We start from the raw sequence: 23,301 nt of genomic DNA, 5'->3' as shown, positions 1-23,301 counted from the left end.
TGAAGTGGCTAGGAAAAATTAATCCAGACATTGAAAATCCTACAAAATGTTTATTTAAAAGCATGACAGTCTTAGAACATTTTACATTTACAAGGTGGTAAAAATAAAAGCAGCCAGTTTGCTGACTCATGGCCCCGCCCACAGAGGTAGATTCTGACATGACCCGAGTCATTCTGGGGCAATGCCAAGGTCAAGTTGTCTGCAGCTCAGCCAGGGGTGGAAACCCTCACCGCCTGATGATCAGCATTCAGTTTCCTCTGATTTCAAATGAGCATGAAGAGACGCTTAGAAAGGTGGGCAAAGGTCAAAGTGCACAGACTGCCATCTTACACATTCACTGCTATGCAACACTTACAATCTTAATTATGTCACCTGGACTACATCCGTATCCGTCCCATTACTTTGTTATGCCAAAATAGAAGCCAGGCAGATCTGGGGTCAGCCTGGAGCTCGAGGACTACATGTGAAGTAAGTGCTACAGTAAAACAGGACAGGGCACATTGCATGGTAACAGCTGCTTTCTCGCTACTGAAGCTTATGGAAAGGAACAATGATTACCATAAGATGTGCAAATAATGAGATGAAGTGATAAATCTACTTTTCAAGTGAAGAGAACCCAGAAGGGTCAGTAGTACAATCCTCTCCGATGACAGCAGTCAGGCTGGCACCTGCTGCTACTTCCTACATTCACTCAAGGTGTAGACTAACTGCAGAGGCCACACCCCCATCAGAGCCCTTAATTGTTCCTAACAGAGCAGCTGTATTCAAACTCCAGAAAAGCAAATCCCATCTTCTTTTCCAAGATGAAATATGACATGGTTGGATGTCAACGTTTGAAACATAATTCACATCAATGGCCTATTAAAACTGGCCTCTCTGCGCTCTAAAGAATCTCATCAGGTGGGAGACAAACCCTTCACATCATCTCACTTTGGTCACATTCGTAAAATGTGGAAATATCTCCCTGAATGACAGCAGTGCTGCTATTCAGGCTTTGTGGAAGTGCTTTAAAGGCCAAGCTTGAAGAAGACAGACAGATAGAGATAGTCACAATGAGTAATACTAACTATCGAGCCGAGAGAAAAGCTTAGCATAGGATGACCCTGAGTTTCACTGAAGATGGTTCCTAAATGATCCACTTGGGGCAGCAGAGAGCAGATGACCAGGTTAAAACCAGGAAGACTAAAGCAGACAGACCACATCATGAGACATTCATACCTTCACTGGGAACTACAACTGACTGGTTGGAACCAAAAGAAACCCTAAACACCTGTTAGAACTCCATATAATGGACTTTAAAAGAATTTTCCTTGAAAAATACAAATGAGAATGTGACTTAGAAAAATAGCTAAACTATTTCATGCTCTTCAAACATCTAGTGACCCTTATTATCTGCAAGTCAAATTTTCAGGGAGCAGAAGCTTTGAGGAAAATATGTCGATATTAGACAGAAAGGCAGTCATCCCCCATCCCCTGTACTGCAGTCTGCTAGAGTGATATGCTCCAGGCCCAACTCAGTCTGACTGGTGGAGGAAAGGGCTTTGCTCACAGCTCACTGCACAGTGCCTTAGAAATGTGGAAATTCTTCATACAATAATTTTATTGAGCAAAGTGTAAAAACACAGAAAGATCAAAAAGATATAGTTTACAATTGTGAAAGGGTAAATCTTTAGTAATGGTAATGTTTTAGACTGCCTCAAAGCAGCTTCAGTCAAGCAGCCTGGTCGATGTGGTTGCTGCAGCAGTAGTGGTTTTATCAGCAGCATGCTGCGGGGACTCCTCACCCACCTCCAGCTCTTCATCATGCGCCAAATCTTCAGAATCCTCCTCTTCGTCTTCCTCGTCCTCCATGGCCAAGGCCTCGTGCTGGTCTGCGCCAGGTGGCATTGGCCCCTGGTCCCTCTGCTCCTGAAGGAGGCTCAACTGGTTGCTCAGGTCATTCCTCTCCTTCTGCAGAGCTCTGCAGAGGCGCTCCAGCAGCTCCAGCTTCCCTTGCAGAGCCTTGAAGTGCCCATCACGCAGCGTTTTCTACAACAGAGGAGTGTTCCAGACTCAGCGACTGTGTAGCTTAGTACTATCAATAGATTTTAAAAAAAATCCTATAACATATATAACTATAAATATGCACAGTTGTTTTTTCTCAAAGAAATTATATTTTGGGTAGAGCCCCTCCTTCTGCAATGGTCCAACCAATTCAAATACAAGCAATTATCTGGGTTTTTTGTAGCAGACAGCAGGTAATGTGGTCTCCTATTACTCAACAGCAACTAAGAGAAACCAACTCCATTGCAAATTCATACAAGTAGCAGCAAACCTGTCCAGGGGACAACTGACAGATAAGAGATTTTATTTTCTAGTTCATGGGTGCCCCACCTCTTTCTGATGCTGCCCAGGGAAACTGCCCATATTGCCCAGATCAAACACCAATCTGTATGCACATTTTCAAAAAGTGTTTAAGAAAAGGTTTATTGTCTCAAACCAAACATGTCCAAAAATTCCCAGTTATCCAGGTTTTTATATTCAGGAACGTTTAAAGGAATTCATTTTATTTTAAACGTTTTACATTTAGAAATCCCCTTCTCCATTCATTTCTTGTGGAGCTTGTGCGATGACGCCACAGTCACTTGTCTTCATTCAGCCAAGTAACCAGCATAATTTATGCATCTGAAATTTTGAACTTCTACATGAAGATGTGTACACACATCTGACTTTTCTGCAACTTTGCGTCGTAGCCTCGCTTATTTTTCTTGCAGCCCAGCGATGCAAGAAAGGTATAAACTACCCTCCATAGGAGATTACTTCAGTAATCTGTATCATGTAATCTTAGCGCGTTAAAATGATAAAATTAATGTCGTGTTAATGATGTCAGCCGTAGTTTAAAGAGTTTGTGGGTAAGGGTCTCACCTCCTCGGCCATCTGCAGCAGCGCCTGGTTGTTGCTCTCCCACTTGGTCCTCCACTGCGTCGTCTCCTTTTCCAGCTTCTTGATCTTCTTTGTCATCTGGAAGTAAATCCATACCAATCATGTGGTGATTGGTGTGGAATTAAGTACTTAGAACTTATGTCTCACTGTACTATAAATATTTATTCAGAATGAAATTAGTGTGAAATTGCTATGAATGGAATATTTTGATATTTTTAGCCAGAAGTTTCCTTGAAATGTTGCTTCTAGGTTAGAGGAAATGTTGGCGGTAGGTTTATATTTCTCTGAAGGGATTCAAACTCCTTCAATGACTAGACTGTTGTGAGATACATCCCATAATCTTATCAAAGCTACGGGCTGATAACCAAGTTCCTCTGACAAAATAAAACTTGGCAAGTTTCCTCTAACTCTGTCTTGAAGCTTCCTCAGACTAAAAGTAACTCCCAATACAGAAAAATTGTTCAAATTTCTAAAGTTCTAACAAGATTATTCTCTGAATATTCCCTCAGCAACACAAAAGTTATTCACAAACGCCCAGTGTTTCTCAAACTTTTTCAGGGTGAGGACCATGTAACTGAAACATTCAGGGACCACCTACCTAAAATCCCAATAACACATCTTAACATAGGAGGAAACCTGAAATATTAATATTAGTCATGTGACTTACTTATTAACGTTCTATTCCATAAACGCTTCGCTCTTTAAGGCTCGTAGGTTTATCCCCTGCGCTCAGCGCAACACTGAAAAAAGCTTAGTCCACACCCACCTACTGGGTAGGTCCCTCCTTGATCTGTATAAATAACAGTCAGACAGAATAAACGGCTCCCTCTTTTTCTTGAGCGTAAGATAGCACTGTCTTAAGAGCAAAGATGTTTTCTAGCGGTACCGTCCGTTCACGCTCGTCTTCTAAGACGGGGTACATCGTGTCCTTTGATGGGCACCGGATCTGCAAGCAAACAGTTATTTGAAGCTTCTGGTGCCTCTGGAACCTCAAGGTGGAGGATCCTCCAGAGGGTTGCGGTTCATGAACCTACTAATCGGCCACCTCTTGAAAATTATTCTGGCCATCATTTGCATTGACCATTTAAGAAAATCTGAGAAAATATCACTTGCACAATAATTTGGAACACGGTGTAGATGCAATGATTGGCTAATTTCTATCAATTGATTAATGAAACAGCCAAAACTAGGTTGATTTCTTTCAGAAAGACTCAGGAAGTTGCTTTGCAAGGAAAAAACTTGCTAAGTGGTCGGGGCGCTGAGGCGATTCACCAACAGCCCGTCGTGTTTTTGTATTAAAAAATGTTATGTTCACAGAAAATGTAAAACTTAGGAATGCTCTGATCAGGTTTTTTGCTGCTGAACACAGATCTTTGATAATCGCCTTGAATTGCTGTTAATTTTTTCACTTTAGGTATAAATGATACTACGTTATCTGGAAAAATTGAATTGAATAATTAGTTCACCTAATTTTGACATCATAGACATATTTCAATACATATCAAATCTTTTCAGTTACATCCTGCAGCTTTAAGCAGACATTCGGTGTGAGAGTTCACTGACTGGTGGAGGTTGAGAGGCGCTACGACTGTGAAATATTACTATTAGTAGCAGCGGTCCAAGAGCGAGAACAGAACCAGCATCTTACACTACCAGCTCGAAGACTTGACTTAATTTTCAAGTTATTTGTTTAGCTTAGCTTTCTGACCCTGATGCTAATTTGGGTGGGTGTTGGTAGTTGTGCGCCGCTTTACCTGCTATCTGGCCGCTCCGGATGTCTTTTTTTCCTGAGCCTCGAGATAGCCACACTCCCATCAAGTGCTTGTTTATTAAATGCCATATTAGACTCGTTGTGTTGATGCATTTTGACGTGCTTCACCCCGAGGTAATTCTTCGCCGCAAAACACACAAACTTGTTCCACACGAAAGGATTTGTTACCATACACTTGTGTATTGTAAAAGAGGCGATAAGCTGCACATGCAGGCTGCAAAGTGAGATATATGTGATAGGCAACAAGAGTCAGTGATCAGTGATCATCGATCATACACTTTTCACGGAAAATGGCCGATTATGAACGGTGGCCGATCGATCGTCACACCTCTACTAACAATATCACTGGATAATTATGTTACTGGAAGATATTGCCGACAGTACTTAAACCCGCAGCTATGGAGTCATAAAACCAACAAATCATCAAATACAATTATAATGCCAATTATTTATACATTTAATATTTTAAGGAGCTAACAAGTTTATTTTGAGTTCAAAATAAACTTGTTCGAAGAACAATCTTCATAGTTATATTGTTTCATTACCACAGCTAAAATCTGATGCTGCTATGAATTTAATCTTTTGAGCTCTGTTTGTTCACAAATACTTCTTTGTAAATTAAAATTCTAAGTGATGACTTTTAAAGTTGGCCAATTAAATCTCTTCCAGATTTCCCTAAGTTCATGGTGAAATACTCTTGGTGGAGCAGATGTTATTAGCAGCAAGAGGGACCCCTAAATCAAATTCTGCTCAAGGCCTCATGCAACCTTGGACTGGCCCTGGATGATGAGCTAAATCCACTGCACTGCACATCTGTTCTGGATACAAAGTGACAAACGAGGAGATTTCATTTACGTGGCTTTAGCAGCTCTTCCATTTAATTTCTATTGAGTGTTTAATGCGCGCCACAGAAACTGTTTTGGGTGCCCGAGATTTGTAGAATGAGTTTTTCTGATCTCCGTGAATTCCTTCTCCTTCACACCTTCTCAGTAAGATCAAAATGTATGTTGACTTGGTGCTCAGTGTGGCTCTAAGTGCATGAATCATTCTGAAGCTGCAACTCTGAGCAGGAATCTCCAGGCAGAGATGGGAGCTCTCTAGGAAGACATCATGATCTTTCCAAGTCAAGCATCAAGTCTAAAGGACACAAGTCTAATTTGAGTCTGATTTACCTTTTGAACTTGAGTTTCTGGTTCCATCTGAGATTTGATGGGTATCAATTTTGCTGTGAACTTTTCAGAGAGGTCACAGCTGTGAGACAGAGTGTTCTTCTCTGGTTAAATGATGTTGAAGTCATAGACCCGAGGCTGCTGTCTAACCTATAACACACAAAGAGATAAAGATCCAAAGCTCACCTTCTCCATTTCTTGTCTGAAGGTCGTGAAGACTTCATTACTTTTAGCCAAAGTACTTTGAAACTCTTCAAACTTGTCCATGTAGAGGGAGAGCTGAGAGGAGAGAATATTATACCAGAGCTCATGTGTACAACTATGTTTACTTTATTACAGCACATTGTGTTGCATTGTGCTATACAGTGAAAGGCAGAGGAGATAAAAACCATGCAGAAGCATCCATTCTGATTGGACCAGCTCACCTGTTGTTTCAGCTGAGATTCTTGCTCTTTCATCAGCTCACATTTGCGCCTGGACTCTGTGGCATCCTTCAGCAGCTGAAACACCAACACAGACAAGTGTTCAACCCTGAACTCGGCTTCAACACTTCATTTAGCAAAGCTGCTACCTCCTTTAATCTTTCTGTACTTCTTGGGTCCTACAAAGGGTAAGAATGCAACTCTTTTTGTGTGTAGAAGACTCTTGTTTACATCTTCCCCCAAAGCAGGTGTACATGCTAACACATCTCACTGACATTCTAGCTTAAAGGTACAGTCCGTACCGCGTTTGCCAGATTCATTTTCCAGATCTGCCACGGCTTTGCCTGGCAGTTCCCAGATTTTCATACCTACCTCACAGGTAAAATTAGCAGAACCGATCGGGACACCAAAACCATTTGAGTGACATTTGACCGCGTGTATTGATTGGCTCGTGATTTACTATATCATGTTATAAATTAGCTATAATAACAAATAAAATTCTAATCCCCGTTGTTTACATACTGTTGACTCTAAATCACACATATATCATCCGATTTGCACCAAAAATTAATGATTGACCTTTACTAACCCCTAACGAGTGCAATACCATTAAATTGAATTTTGATTTCACTGCACCCCCAGGGTATTCTCATTACATCAGCCAATCTACACCAGAATTTTTGTGCATCATGAAGGAGCACTGCTCAACACATCGTCGCAACAGAGAACCTTTAAGTTTTCCGTTGCCGAGAGTTGCTGCAAACATCTGCAGAGAGTTGAACACAACTGCTGCTGCTCACATCCCGCTCACAATGAAAAGGAACATATAAGGGAAAAGCTCACTACCTGAGGTAGAACTGAACCACACATTGACCAGTTAGAGCGTGACTAGAGAGTGAAAAATACCATATATGTGTTGTGTACCTCTGACACCAGGTTGTTCACATATTAACTCTAGATCCAACTTGGTCAGAGTTACAAGAATCAATAGCTGTCAGCTATGCCCTGTTGACTTCAATGTACTATATTTACTCCTTACATCTTTCATCCCAATTCTCCGTTGGATCGGATGCAAAAACAGATATGGTGCGTTTTGGCCACAATATTCTGATAAGTAATCTGCCAAGGTTTTCTGATGAGCACATGCATATCAAACAGAGAGTTAAAAAGAAGAAAGTCTCTTACAAACTCTCTCTCCCGCTGCTGCTTCTCCTCCACTTCTTTCATCATCTCAGTGATTCTTTGCAGCTTGGCATCCATTAGCTGCTGCTGCAGCTCCTTGTGTTTGAAAACCTTGTCAATGTGCTGCAGAAGGAAACAATGTCAGCATGCAAGATGAGCACAGGAACAGAAACGTCTTCATTTTCATTAATTAAATCCATGAATTAGAAAACCTCCCTTGTAGTGACAGGTTCCACTCCAATTACAAGTACTGGAACAGGCTGCAGATCACAGCCCTTTTGGAAGGATCATAATCAGAGTGGTTGACGATATTTTCTGTTGCGCTACAGTTTATGACTTTAGATTATCTGTCCTATCAAAAGTCATCAACGGTTCTCTGCTCACATATGAAAGATGTCGCAGTCAATGTTGGATAAATGTGAACTAATATTCAACATGTTCTATACAGCCATAGAGAGAATTCACTAATAAAGTGGATTATAGTGGCTCACTATTCATGATATTTCTGTGGACCATAACTACAAGTAGGGAAGATGTTAGCTATTCACATAGTTTACATCAGTGGTCCAGTGAAGACTCGAAATTTTACTGTGGTCAAGGGGGGGATGAACTGTCAGATGAGGTTTTGCATGTTGGTGTGACCGCTAAAGCCTAGTTCACATGCCACAATTTAAATTTTTTTTGCCCAGATTTTTCCCTTATGACAATCTTTAAAAGTTCCGAGTTCAATGCCAAAGCTGATGCCAGTGATGTTGGAAACTACCCAAATCCTTGTTTCCTCCAACAGATAGTGTCATTGGTGCCAACTATACTGGCTCAGAATATATACGTAGCAGAGATCAAACCGGCAGATGCATTTGGAAATACTAGTTGATGGTACTTAATATCAACTTCTCATTTACAAGCGGCAAACAGAAACAGGAAGGCAGATTCACCAAGAAATGGTAAATGACCTGCTTTATCCAGCGCTAGGCCTGTCTGGGGACATTGAGTAATTCACCCACTCATGCACAGAATCACAGACATGTGAAAGTTAAACTGAAGATATACAGATGAAGTGTGATGTGAAGCTTAGCTGCATGAAGGGCTGATCCTCCCAAATTTCCAATAACTATAAAAATAAATAAGTGACTTGATAACATAATTAATGTGGCAAATATTGCAACCAAAAAAAATAACTTTCCAAACTTCTTTGATTACACAATGTGACAAAATAATATTTGTTTATCATTTTTAATGTAAATACCATAACTATTATTTAATTTGTAGCATCATAACTATTCTTTAATTTAATTTTTTCTCAATCTTTACTTCCCAATATTTTTTTCTCTGTTGTCCATATTCAGTATTTATTTAATGCAATATTTTTATTTACTGCAGCAATTCTTTGAAGAATTTGTGTGTAGTTTTTTTATGTACTGTCACCTTTGAGAACCATGCATTGATTTATTTTCTCCTTTACAATTTCTTGTTACTATGCAATGCTCTGGAAAACTTAAAACCCTTCTACAGTTTTAAATTGCAGAATAACATTTGTTATTGTCTTGGTTTTATTGTGTAAACAGAGGGGGGGAAAGCAATAATGGCTTCAAGAAACACTCCTCCCTTCACCCCCAAAAAATTAAACAAACAAAAAAAAAACGGCAGGACACATCAGAGATCTGTTAGACTGATGTCAAAATAATTTCTGCTGGTCAATTTCTAGTTTGAACTGACCTGGTGGCAGGAGGAAGGTTAAGTGTGACTTGGCAGATTAAATGTGAAGAAGACTGGAAGTATAAATCAGAAGATGGGAAGCGGTTACCGTAGAAACCACTTTTAGAACCTGACTCACAGCAACCCGAAGTTGCCCATGGTGCTGAGTGAAGCTGCAACATGACTGCTACATTTGGTTCTGACCTCCTCTCTGAGCTCATACTGCTCTATGAGCTTCTTGAGCTTGTCGGCCAGTTCCATGTTCTCCTGCCTCAGCTTGGCATTGTGGGAGCTGTGCTGCTCCATCTGCACCTCAATGTCACCCAGAGTCATCTGGAAGTGCAGCATGGCCTCCTTCCGCTGCTCCTCATACTCTCTGGACCGCTGGCCGTTCTCCTCCTGTCAGTGAACACAGAGACGATCTGCTTCAACACTATTACAGTAGCTCACAAAGGTAAGTGCACCTCTCCCAGTTATGTAAATGTTTAGATTCATCTTCTCATGGGCCTAACCTGAAGATATAACACTTTGTTTTAGAAACTGTGAACTGACTACTTGACATTGTATCAGAGTAGATTTGCTTCAGCAAGACAGTGGTTGTCTTAGAGACAAATTTGTTTGAGGCCCAGTTTCTTTGTTTTCTTATGTTGCTTAGCATCACTGAGGATCAACGGTCAGATCTGTTAGAAATTAATTTAAAATAGAAAACATCTTAGCTGTATAAAGGGCTTCGTAAATTAAAATGAGCAGAATGAAATGAAATCTATGCAAAGCTTTGCAGACTTTCAGGAGCCTGATGCTTGTGAACAGAACCATTACCTTCAGTGTCTTGTTATGTCTCTGGAGTTCTCTGCAGAGACTCTCCAGCTTGCTACGGGCCAGGATGGCTTTGCTGTGTTCTCCCTGCAGGTGGATCTTCTCCTTGACAATCTGAGACTGCTTCTTCTGCAGGGCTTTCAGCTGTTTCTGCATGCAGCGGCTCTCCTCCAGCTGAACCAACCACAAAGCCACAAACACATGAAAATAAAAGGTAAATAAAAGCTACACAATCTTGTAAGGATGCATCAATAAATCAGCCCTGATTTCCTTAATTTTAGGAGATCAGTGATTTGTCTAAACCTAAATTTGAGGTTGAATTAGCCAACTTAAAAACAATGAGTTATAATTGCAGTTTACTAATTTGTATTTGTAAACAAACGTAGCTCAAACTCAAAGATTAAACTCATAGCATCAGATTGTAGTTATGACAACTGTTATGGCAACAGATCCAATACCCGTGTCATTCTTTGGACACTTGAAGTAAAGGAAGCGTGCAAACCGTGAATTTAACAAAAATTATTTAGCTTTAAAAAAAATGCAAATACAAAAATGACAGCCACAGTTTTACAATTCCTTTTTCCCCTTTTGTCCAATAATACACGGTCAGAAACTGTATTAGATAATCCGTTGTGTGTAAGCAATCTGTCGATAATTTTTGTAATACAATATATGACCCACAGTAAGTAAGCCTTTCAAAATAACTAAATTTCACAATAAAAATGGTCTGAACAAATATCAGTCTTCTTAACTTTATATGATGAAAAAAAACATCATACAAATGGCTCTAACAGCAACAAAACAATGTAACTATGAATGTTGTTCTTTGAACAAATTACAATTACAAAGTAAAATTGCTAACTCCTTAAAATCTTACATTTAAATGTTTAACAATTTAAAATCTAATTTATGTATGCTGAAACCATTAAATCAAATTTAGCAGCACTGATAATCTTAAACAAATGTTACATTAATTTATCTGTGGTTTATGTTAAATATCAACATTTATGGGGCCCCTAAAGCCCTGAGGGGCGTTACGGAGCCACTGACTTAATTTGGATTAAACAGAACTGCAAATAATTTAAATTCATTCTAATTGTACTTCTTTATTTGATGTTTTTAAGACTAGCTGTGGATTTAAATAGTGTTTCATTGGTGACCTTTTCCCATAACATATAATTACCCAGCTATAGTTTTACATTTAATATTTACTTAACATAGGGTTGTTGTAATCGTATATTTTAGTAATCGAGTAATCTATCAATTATGAGTAATCGAATGAAAAAATTGGTAAAATAAAATATTGGTAAATCCAGCATAATACCAATGTTACTATTGGATATCAACATGACTCGAATTTAACATTTCCAATGTTAAAATCCACTTGTAACAGTTACTTTTCTGTAGTTTAGAAAATTTACCTGGAACAATAAAAGCTCGCTTTTTAATTTAGCCTGAAGTTATACAATAATCTGAAATTATATTCAAGTTAATAATAAAGAGGCAGGCTCACAAATATGCTTATAAAAATGTCTGGGCTCCAGATTTTAGTTTATGTATTCATCTTCAGTCAATTTAATAGATGAACTCTCTCCTTGCTTTGTGTTTATGTTAGCGACGGGATTTGACACCTTCGTTCAATTTGACACCTTCATTCGGCAGCTATGTACCACCACGATGTGCGGTACATAGCTGCACACCGGTCCCATTTGTTGTGACTGGGATGCGGTTCGTCCGTAAAGCTACACTTACACTATAAGCATCAATTACTCAGCCATCTGCCGTCTTTAGTCTGGCTGCTTACCTGTATAAACTTAACATCTTTAATACAACAACACAGTGGCTTACTGGTGGACCTTGGTGCCCCGACCACAGGGCTTAGCAAGTTTTCTGGGGGAAACCCTGATCATGGCTCAACACAGGGCTGATCCTTCTAAACGTGTTCCGCAACCTTATAGGTGCTTTTCCACCAGTAACGGTGCAGTTGGGTTTTTTACACCAGATAGTGAGATTTTCAATTATACCCTCTGTTCCTCACTACTGTGGACAGAACGTGGTTTTGATGGACTCAAATAAATTATTAAAAATTAATTTCTGGCCTAAATAAAGATAAAAACCCGAATCAGCTGATTATTTTGCGATACATATAAATACAATTGCATTCTGGCATTGTATTTTCTTGAATCCCCAATCTTTTCAAGTGTATGTAATATTGTCAAAAAAGTTGTATACAAATAGCCAGATTATAAAAATTAAAAAAAAACTCTACTGGGTTGAGGCGGTCTAGTGGTCTAGCGTCTTATGTAACCCTACGTAAAAAGAAAGAAGCCAACATTCCTACCAGATCTGCATATTTTTTGCACAGCGCTGCCAGTTTCTCTTCAGGCGTGGTAAGAGAATTCAACGCCTGCATCAGCAGTACAACCTCCTTTCCTGAAGGGAAAATGACAAGACAGCCAAAGAAACACATTAAAAATTGTTTAATAAACAGATCACAACACTAAAAGCTCCAGTACAACTCAACACATTACTTTTAGATTTTTGACATATTGGCAAATTATTTCTCATAAGCCTCATAAGACAATTTTGCACAAATTAGAGAATGAATATTAGAAGGAAACCAGTAAAAAAGAACTAAACTGTGACTATTGATATATTTCAACTGTTTTGAAGCCAAAGATCAAACAGAAATAATTCTTAGTCAATTTTACATAAAACAACTGCTTCAAACATCGGCAGACCTAAATGTAGCTTACCAAACCATTACTAACTAGAGTTCAGAGTGCACTCTGAACAGTATGTAGGCTGTTGCAGGTACTCCTCTCTCCTTTTCATGTTTTCTATTTATTTATTTACAACATGAATTGCTTTTTGCACTTTACAAGAGGCTTATTTTTAACAATGTTGACTAATAGAGTCTAATTTATTTATTTTTTTTCGCTGCAGAGATACGTTTTTTACTCTGCCAAGTACAACTTGGCCACATTGTTTACACATTGTTTTCAGGGACCAGCTGATTGCGCTGAAGTCGGAAGGCATGGTGTTCAGATCTGGAGACGGACACATTGGGGTTGCAAAGAAGGAAACAAACAGCTGAGGAGAGCAACAACCAAGAAACAACAAAGGCTTATGGAGAAGAGGAGCAACAACCTGTTTCACCCCTCCGTTACCATGGGCAACATTAGATCGATGACTAACAAGATGGATGAAATAACAGCACTGGCCAGGAGTCAGAGGGAGTACCGGGAATGTAGCTTATTGTGTTTTACGGACACATGGCTGAACTCGAACATTCCTGATGCCAATGTCTCCAAGAGCTATCAGACTGTTCAGGCTGACTTGAACAGTCTGATAGCTGATTGCACCAAGAACATGAAGCAGAATTGAGGGGTTTTTGCTGTTCTACTAATACTAATGTGGACTGGATTGATCTTTGACCTCCACCACCAAAAAATATTATGACACCACATACAAATCACATATAAACAAAGACAGGCCAAGTGTCCTGAGTGTGATCAAACATTCATCCTTTGCTCACATTTTGTTCCATCAAAAATAACCAAACCGAGACACTTCCGGTCATGTTGCGGTGCTGAAGACGTGCGGTGGAGCCCTCTCCAATTTATTTCTAAAAAACTAAATTAACAACCTGTATTATCTTGCTTTTCGTTTCTTTAGTTAACTGTACTAGTTATCGCTGACCAAATGGCACCAAAGAACTCAAAACCAACCTCCAAAAAGGCTTTAATAACGTCTATGTTGAGCTCAGCGCAACAGCCTAGGAGTAGCAAGCTAGCTGATGTTAGCATGGCCTTCAGCGACGGGAAAGATTCTCCCCTGGTTGGCAGTGGCTCTTCGGATATGCCTCCTGTCGACAACGAATCCATAGTCACAGATGGTGAGGATCTGGCGGCCATGGAAGCAGGTAGCTCTGGCGACCTCGTGGCGGCTATTAACTTAATGAAAGATGACTTTGTGAAGAGATTTGATAGCCTGCTAACTGCTATTCAGGGGGTGCAATCGGAGATAAGAATTGTTGCCGCGCGTATTACACAAGCGGAGGACAGAATCAGCGCTAGCGAGGATTCTATTGCTTCCCTGCAAGCTGATAACACTGCTACGAAAACTACAATTGAAGCTCTGCAACTAAAGATAGACGACCTGGAAAATTGTAGTCGCCGTTCCAACATTCGTCTTATCGGTCTCCTGAGGGGACTGAAGGTTCTGACGTGTGCATTTTTGGAGAAATGGCTGCCCGAGGTGCTTGGTGCAGAAACGTTCCCGATCCCGCTGATCATAGAGAGAGCACACAGAGTCGGGCGAGTTGAAGCTGCGGGGACACGGTCCAGAGCGGTGGTCATGAAGCTGCTGAACTACGCTGACAAAGTCCGGATCATGAAGGCTGCCAGGACGAAGGGAGAAATACGTTTGAAGAATAACAGAATCATGTTCTTCCCGGACGTTTCTGCCGAGCTTCTGAAAAAGCGCAAGATATTTGACCAGGTGAAAAGGGATCTATCTTCTATTTCTCTGGAGTTACCGGAGCTGCGCTACGGTGTTGCTCATCCGGCCACACTTTTGGTGACCTACAAGAAGAAACGTCACGCTTTTGACAAGGTAGCAGATGCGGAGTCCTTCGTCCTGCAGCTCCAGCGGGAGCGCAATCTGGTTACAAACCAGGTAGAAGTCCAAGTCCAAGAAGGGTGAACAATTATGTGACGTTGTCTAATCATATCTCATTATGTATGCAAATATGGTCATATATCTGTAAGTGCACTTCCATATTCGTATCTTTTCAATTCTTTGACTTGATGGTTCATAATGGTTAGTAATGCAGCTTTATTTTGTGTTTAATACACATGGTCAATTTACAATATTTAGGGCAACTAAGGGCAACTAAGGTTAAGACATGCAAATGCGTGTTTATTTTCATTATAGGTTATTGGTTGTTAAGTTCATTACTGTTTTTCTGGGGGCTGCGGTTTGATGGGGTTTTTCTATATGCTGTTCCTCTTCGCCATGAGTGCTGGGGTGGACCGGCAGGGCTTCATGGCCGAGCCTGGATGGCTCCTTGGGAAGTGTTCTCAGTGGGTTGGGTGGGTGTACTTCGTTTGGGGATTTACACTCTATTGTTTAATTGTTGTTTGTTGTGTCTGTACTGTCTTGTCTTTATTTGTCATTTTGTCCCTCTGCAGCTCACTCTTTAATACACATGCCATGGCTGAAATAACTTTTTCTTTTTTCTGATGGCCTCTGACCTTCAATTCACCTCTTGGAATGTAAGAGGTCTGAATAAACTTGTCAAACTGCGACAGGTGATGAAAAGGATTCAACAATTAAAGGCTAAGATAGTTTTCCTCCAGGAGACTCATTTGACCCCTGATGATGTTAGTAGAGTGAGGAGAAGATGGCATGGTCGGGTTTTTTCTACTTCCTATAGCTCACACTCGAGGGGCGTAATCACACTAATCCACAGTTCGGTGCAATTCCAGCTCATCAATGTAACTGAGGATCGATATGGCAGATATCTAATTGTACAGTGTGCGATTCTGTCTGTGAAACTGAATTTGGTCAATATTTACGGGGCAAACAATGATAACCCTGCTTTTTTTAGACACCTGTTTCTATCTGTAGCATCGCTCCCAGAGAGTACATCATAGGAGGTGACTTTAACTGTACGCTCATTCCAACGTTAGATAGATCTACAGGCAAAGATGTTTCTCATGCTCAAACAAGGAAAGAATTACTTAACTTCATTAAAGAACTTAATTTGGTTGACATTTGGAGAAATATGCATCCTAATCAGTTTTCTTTCTCATGTTATTCTGGTACTTGCCAAACATTTTGAAGAATCGATTACTATTTAGTCTCAGCTGATCTAGTTCCGCACATTACTAATAGTTGGCATGACAGCATAGTAATATCTGATCACGCTCCGGTGTCATTCTGTCTTAGGGTTCCTAACCTTTCCTTTTCATCTAAGTGGCTTCTACAATCATTTTGGCTTAGGGACCCAGATTTCATACAATTTATTGGAACAAAAATAGATATGTATTTTGAATTGAACACTCACCAAACCTCGGCTACGGTGAGATGGGAGGCCTTTAAGGCATTCTTAAGAGGCCAAATTATCAGTTTTACCAGCTTCAAGCATAAAACTAACAAACAAGAATTGGAACAACTAGATAGATCTATTAAAAGCACAGAAATACAACAGTTTCATAATCCTTCAACCCAATTAAACACAGAACTTCTTAGGTTAAGAGCTAAATACAACATGCTGTCTACAAATAAAGCAATTAAAAGTTTAATGAGACTGAAACAATCATATTTTGAACAAGGTGAGAAGGCTAGTAAATTGTTGGCTTGGCGTATCAAACAGGAACAAACAGATAAAGCAATAAACTCAATTCAAACAACTGAAGGAGCGTTTACTTCTGACCCAAAAGAAATAAACATCACGTTTTCAAAATTTTACTACAATTTGTATAGCTCAGACTACTCAGACCTAGCTCCCCATGCACAAACTGTTTTCTTGGATTCTTTAGAATTTACTCCCCTAGATAGTGAATCCTTAAACTCACTTGATTTTGAGCTCAATGCACAATTATTATCTGAGGCTATATCTGGTTTGAAAGGGGGTAAAAGCCCAGGGCCTGATGGAATCCCAATTGAAATATGTAAAATTTTTCAATCCAAGCTGATACCTCCTATGCTTGACATGTATCTGGAATCCTTTAGTAAAGGATCTCTTCCTCCCTTACTTAATACAGCAACCATCTCCCTACTCCTGAAGTCAGGTAAACCTGCAACTCAATGTAGCTCATATAGGCCAATATCTCTTATTAATAATGATGTAAAAATTTTGTGTTAAGTGTTAGCAAGGAAGTTGGAGCCACTTTTACCCATGTTGATTCACCCCGATCAAAATGGTTTTGTACAAGGAAGACAGGGTTTTCACAACATCAGAAGAGTGTTTAATGTAATTTTTGAGAAATCTGAAGTTCCAGACACTGCCATCCTGTCGCTGGATGCAGAGAAGGCCTTTGACAGGATAGAATGGCAATATATGTTTAATGTTATGGAACACTTTGGCATAGGAGCGAAATTTCTTAGCTGGGTAAAACTTATTTATTCTAACCCACAAGCTGAAATTTTAACCAATGGTCTTACTTCATCTCCCTTTAAATTGAAACGTGGAACAAGGCAGGGCTGCCCCCTTTATCCCCTGTTGTTCACATTGGCCATCGAACCTTTAGCAATGGCAATTCGCAAACATGATAAAATAACCGGTATGAGATTAGGGAGCTTAGAACACCGTGTGGCTTTGTATGCAAACGATATAATCCTGTTTTGCTCTAAGCTGGGTAACACTGTGCCCGCAATAAATGATTTAATTAAGTCTTTTGGAATTTTTTCAGGATATAAGGTAAATGATGCTAAATCTGAAATACTGTACCTATCAGAAAAAGAACGTCTCAATCCCCCAATTTCAACTCCATATGTAGCGTCTAAACAAGGGAGAGAACTTGGGAGAGAACTTGGGAGAGAACTTATCGAGTGAGGAATGGTCATTAGCTTGCACTTCGATTCACACACAATCTGCTAACATAAATTCCAAATTTTTACAACACAAATGGCTGACTAGGCAATACATCGCTCCAGCTAAATTGCATAATTTTAATCCTAATATTTCTGATACTTGCATTAAATGTACTTCCCAAAAAGGTTCTTTATTTCATTGTATGTGGGCGTGTCCTCGAGTGTTAGCATTTTGGAAAGAGGTATTGATTGTGATAAGTCAGATGATTGGTAAAAAGGTTCCTTTGGATCCTAAAATGTGCATCTTGAATATTTATCCTGAGGATTTTGTTCTCCCAAACAACTTGAGATCCTTACTTAATGTCTCCTTTTTGGAAGCTAAACGTTGCATTGCACTCTCTTGGAAGAAAAGGACATTATGTGGAATTTTACAATGGACCACACAAATGACGTTCTACTTTGCACTTGAGAAAATCAGTTACTTTACTAAGAATAAGCTTGATAAATGTTGGGTGGTCTGGTCTGTCTTTTACACTTGGCTGTGCCAAAATGACATCCAACTTGATGGATGGAAAGATGGATGGCTATAAGGCCATATGGTAAGACAAATTGATGTTTACGGTTGGTCAATCGAGGGTCTGCTGCAACCCCTTCCTCCCCTCCCCCCCCCGTTTTTTTTTTTTTATTGTCTACCCTGTGTATATGCTCTTGGGGTTTTTGTCTGGTATAGGTCTATGTTCTAAGTATTTGTAACTGTATGTATGTATGTTCCTTTTTCTTCTGTACTTTTGGTTTTTGTAAGTGTACATATGTATGTTTCTTGTTCTTCTGTTAAAATCTATAAATAAAAGCTTCAAAAAAAAAAAAAGCATATTTTAACTTAAAAAAAAAAACTCCAAAACATTTTTAAAACTCAGCATTGTTGACATTGTTGAGAGGACACTGGTAAAAGAAAAGAAGATGTGCAAGCAGCTTTCCTACCAAAAGCCTTATCGTCTCCAGCCTTGGAGTCTCCTCCAAGATCCAGCTCTGGCTCTCCCAGTTCACTGGGACTGTCCTCTCTGCCTGGGGTTTCCCCTCTCTCTTCCTCAGGCCCGCACAGACCTAAATGAAACCCTGCAACCTCCTCCTATAAACACAAACACCATCATTTAGGACCTGGCTTATGTAGGACGACTGACAAATGTTAACAGAATAATCAGTCCCCTAAGATATTAACTTTTCAGATTTGATGTTATTTGTTGTTATTAATAAGTTGTCACTTGAATGCAGCCGTGGTTGATTAGCTAACTTCAACACTAGTAGTGATCTGTCAGTCAGTTCATCTGTGGGTCACCTTTGATTTTTGATAACCAAACAGCACCATAATAAAGTAATAATTACTGTGATTATTATTATTTTATTGATTCAATACTTTGAACATGTTTTGTTGAGGTTTTTTCCTTTAAATAAAGGTTTAAACCTTTTGGATCTTAGTGGATATTTTTGATCTGTCAAAACCAAAGAAACAAGCTTGTCTCAGCTGGTGGTATTCAGTTTGTCTCCTGAAGACCCAACAGACCAGATCAACTTAACTCCTTCTGGAGATTGACTGAATGGGCACACCTACTCTATTGAAAACATTTTGGAAGCCACTGTCTTAACTATACCTTGATGTAAGTAGCTCCCCTGTCTAACCAACAACTCAGCCTCTTCCTAAAACAAAGCTGATCTTGTAGTATGAGTAGCCCATAACAACAGGACATGCTGACAACATCCAACTGGAAACTGAAAATCTTGATCAGTTATAAAATGTACTTTCTGACAAATCCCACTATCATGAATTACATTTTTACCTAAAACTGAGCATTTTTCCATTTTTGGGATAAATATAGCTTTAGAAAATGAAGTCAGTGATCTTTGAAAACCGTTTGTAAATACTAATTTAAAATGTGAAAAAAAAATCTAGGAGATTAAACTTGAGCACAGCCAGTGCATAAGAATGAAAACATGTCATGTACCTGACATGGACTATCCAGATCAGTGGGGGATTCACTGCCGCTCACTATTCTTCTGTTTGGCAGCTCAATCTCACAAACTCCTGGTGTCTCCATCAGTTTTGATCCAACCCTAGAAATCTAAACAAAAGAATAGTTAGAATTTAGACTCAGTATAATAAACTGTAGAGTAAAAATTTTTGCCAGACTGAGTAACCCTAAACACCATTTGTGTCCTCGAGGTGAATTTAGAAAATCAAAAATCTTAAATGGTTGATCGACTATGATAATTTAACACTTAGAAGATGATCCAATATTTAAGTGTGTTTGCAGCAACACAGCTTCAGACCGAATGATCAAGTCTCAGCAAACAAAAATATTAGAAATGTGTAAACAAACGTTAACATGAATTAAATAAAAAAGAATACATTGTGGGCAAGTTCGCTATTCTATAAAAGGTCCTGGATGCATCTTTGGGAACAGAAAAACAGTACACAACTGGAAGGGTTAGAATTCTGGTTCCAAGAAACTATTTTATTCAGCTGTAGCTAGTTGGACAGCAGAGAAAGCCTCTAGCAGCCAGTGTTGTATAGTAACGAAGTAAAAATACTTCACTACTTAAGTATATTTTGGAGTACTTCATACTTTCCTCGAGTATAAAAATTTTTGATATATTACTTCACTACATTTCCGAACTTAATTGCATACTTTTACTCCGATACATTTTCAATGAGTGGTTTAGTTACTCGTTACAAAAAAGCGAGAGAGAAACGCAAATGTTTTGACCAAACAACTGACCGACTGCAACAAAGTCTACTTGCCTGGGCTTGTTCATCACCACCAATAGGATGCACAGGTTTCGCACCTCCCCACCTACGTCAAAAAGTCCAGCAAACAGTCTGATTGGTCAGTGCTCCGTTTGTGTAGGTTTGCGCCATTAAAATGTTCGATTGAGCAGCTTTGGTTTCCGAAATATTAAAACGAGTTTTTTAGGCCATCCAGAGTTCACCATCCCCGCATTTTGCTCCAAAACAAACCAAAGTGGGCTGGTTTGTTAATGCTCCGTTTGTGCAGGTTTGTGCCGTTAAAACAAACGCAGCAAAGTTGTTTTCAATTTGGATTTTGGCTATTCCAATATCCTGTGTGAGCGGCGTCTAGCTCGAGGTTGATCTGATTCATGAACGCTAATTTCGGCCAGCCGTTCTCTAGGTCTCCCCCTTCCTCAAGCGCTCGGAGTTTCACTCAGGGAGAGTCAACAAATTTTACATCCAAACTCTCCTGAGAAACTAATGGAAATAGATTTCTTGCCTTGTGACCAACTGACACAAAATTCATGACACAAAATATTGAGTATGAAATAGTCATACTCAATATTTTCAGTAATTGTAATCTTAAAAAGTATATATTTTGGACGGCCTAAAAAATAATTTTTAATATCTCGAAAACCAAAGCTGCACAAACCAAAATTTTAACGGCACAAACAGAGCACTAACCAATCAGAGTATTTGCTGGATTTTTTGACGTAGGTGGGGTGTCAGCTTCATGGAGGTCTGTTTTGCTTCTCCCATTAAACACCAAGTTAACAAAAAAGCTCTCCCTCTTCAAAGGCCAAATAAGCTGCATTTCCCTCCCAATTCTTTTTTTCTTTTGCATAATGACCAGTTGTGTCCACCTAGTGTGTGAAGTAGAGTAATTGTAATGAGTTTTTTTCTTCATGTTGGCTGCATTTTCTGTACTATTTATTTTTCTCATTTTCAGCACTGACCTTACTGAAAGGGAAAACTTGAGGCTTATAGAAACTTTGCATTTTCTGTCCTGGAGGGTTTACTAAGAATCTGGTTCAGTTGTAAAGCAGGTTAAGTTAACCTAAAGCAGGTTAAGTTAACCTTGTAGGTAAAGCACCTAATTTTCTTAACTAAATGATGCCTGCAGGTTTATCTATTAGCAGGTTTCATTTTGCCTGCACTTGGTTGTGTACATTATTTTACGTGTATTTAACAAGTTTACCAAAATATAAAAAATGTCATTCAAACTGCATTTGCCTTGTTTTACTTTTTACTTGTACTTTTCATTACATTACTTGAGTACATCCATTTTTACAGTAATTTCCATACTTAAGTACAAGACATTTCAGATACTTTAATACTTTAACTCAAGTAACATTTCAACCAGTGACTTTTACTTTTACCAAAGTCATATTTTGGAGCGGTACCTATACTTTTACTTGACTCCGAGATTTCAGTACTTTATACAACACTGCTAGCAGCTGGTCGTTGTTGTCAGCGTTCATTCAGTTGTTAGAATTATCAGGTGTTTAGCTTGACCTTAACATCACCACCAGCCTCACTGAATCCTTTAGTGTGAAAACAAAACCAATAAGACCGGAAATATTTGTTTAAATATACAATACAACAAATACATATTCAAACAACTTTAAAAAGTTGGGGAAATGCTGGTTATTATTGTCTAAAAATATTTAAGCCTAAGCTGCATTTGAAACGGCACATCGTTTCGCTTCGCGTACGACACGATGACGAGAAACCTTAGATTGCGTGACAAACGTGATATTCCAGATAAACAAGGTTTCTGGAACACTCTGACGGCAGACTTGAGAGGAACGCATGTGTTCCCACTCTGTTCCGGTTCGTTTTAGCAACATGGCTTCATTCTGCTCCGTGTGAACGGAGTCCCACTGAAACACAAAGTGTCTCTTTCCCAGAAACTTCTCAAATATTATTCGGAACAGCAAAGAGTACAGCTGTCGAGATCAAACCCCCAAACCGTAAAAACATGAACGTTATACGGTGTTACGTAGCCACTGCTAGCGAGCTAAATGTTAGCTTAAAGCTAACTGTCGTTAGCCTTGTTGGCGAACTAACTTCAAAATGTTGAACAAGTGAAAACAATCACTGCGCTTCAACCCTCTTTGCAGACCTTCGTTCAGTGCGTTCGAGCAGCGTAAAGTCTGCATGCCACAATATCAAACACTCCAATAAACAGTCCTAAAAACACTCACCTGAATATTTTCACTGTTCTGTTCGAACGATGTCAGAAGCTAGTTAGTGTGAAGTTAACGCATACAACATCCGGGTGTCATCTTTCAAACTATAACCACTGATGGGTTTCCAAAAAACCGAAACATCTTCTTTGTAGTTTATTGTTCTAATCCTGTTTGGCTTAGTATGTGTTTTTAAATATTAGTAGCTCCATCTCTCATGTTAAATTAAAGATCAGAGCAATCTGAATTCAATTTGCAATATTTTAACTTGAAGGTGAAACTTTTCACATCCGTCAACATCGTAAGCTTCTTCCAGGGCTAAAACGACAATTTACCTGTGCCGTCCAAACAGGACTTGTATCTTTTAGAAACATGTACTTATTTAAATACAAATAAAATACAAAATACAAATATATATTATATATATTATTAAAACAAAATGATACTGAAATTATTCATTTTATTAAAATAAGATGAAAGCATATCAGTACAAAGACATAAAGTCTTTGTGAGACATATATGTATGATAACAAAAACTGAAATGCATGTGCATTGATATATATTTATAAGAATTGGAAATCAAATTTACATTTCTCAGCTTGAGTTTTTTTCTGGGTAGCTGACTGGACAGGAGTCAATGGCAGAGCAGAGGAAGACGGTGATGGAGCAGGAGGCGGGGATGGAGTCGGTGGAGGGACTGGAGCACGGGGAGGTGCTGCAGCAGGTGGAGATGGTGATGGAGCAAATAGTGATGAAATGTTTTCAAACTTGCTGTTTGCCAACAGCCAGTTTGCTGTTGATGATTACT

General features: G+C 39.2%; 1 protein-coding gene across 1 annotated transcript; it reads right to left on the bottom strand.

Moving 5' to 3' along the window:
- Positions 1-30: 30 nt before the first annotated feature.
- txlng (taxilin gamma) lies at positions 31-22,586 on the bottom strand. The gene is made up of 11 exons (XM_055022451.1): positions 22,512-22,586; positions 19,520-19,636; positions 18,501-18,648; positions 12,319-12,410; positions 9,981-10,151; positions 9,366-9,560; positions 7,470-7,589; positions 6,288-6,362; positions 6,049-6,141; positions 2,905-3,000; positions 31-2,028 (listed from the first exon to the last, which is right to left on the bottom strand). Exons 2-11 carry the CDS (start codon positions 19,610-19,612, stop codon positions 1,708-1,710), a joined length of 1,404 nt encoding a protein of 467 aa, XP_054878426.1. The 5' UTR covers positions 19,613-19,636; positions 22,512-22,586; the 3' UTR covers positions 31-1,707.
- Between the last annotated feature and the right edge of the window lie 715 nt (positions 22,587-23,301).

Source organism: Poeciliopsis prolifica, unplaced genomic scaffold (assembly GCF_027474105.1).
Source record: "Poeciliopsis prolifica strain line A6 unplaced genomic scaffold, Auburn_PproV2 SCAFFOLD086, whole genome shotgun sequence".
NCBI classification, from domain to species: Eukaryota; Metazoa; Chordata; class Actinopteri; order Cyprinodontiformes; family Poeciliidae; genus Poeciliopsis; species Poeciliopsis prolifica.
Note: the sequence above shows the minus strand (reverse complement) of the source record. Positions and strands in the feature narration are given on the sequence as shown.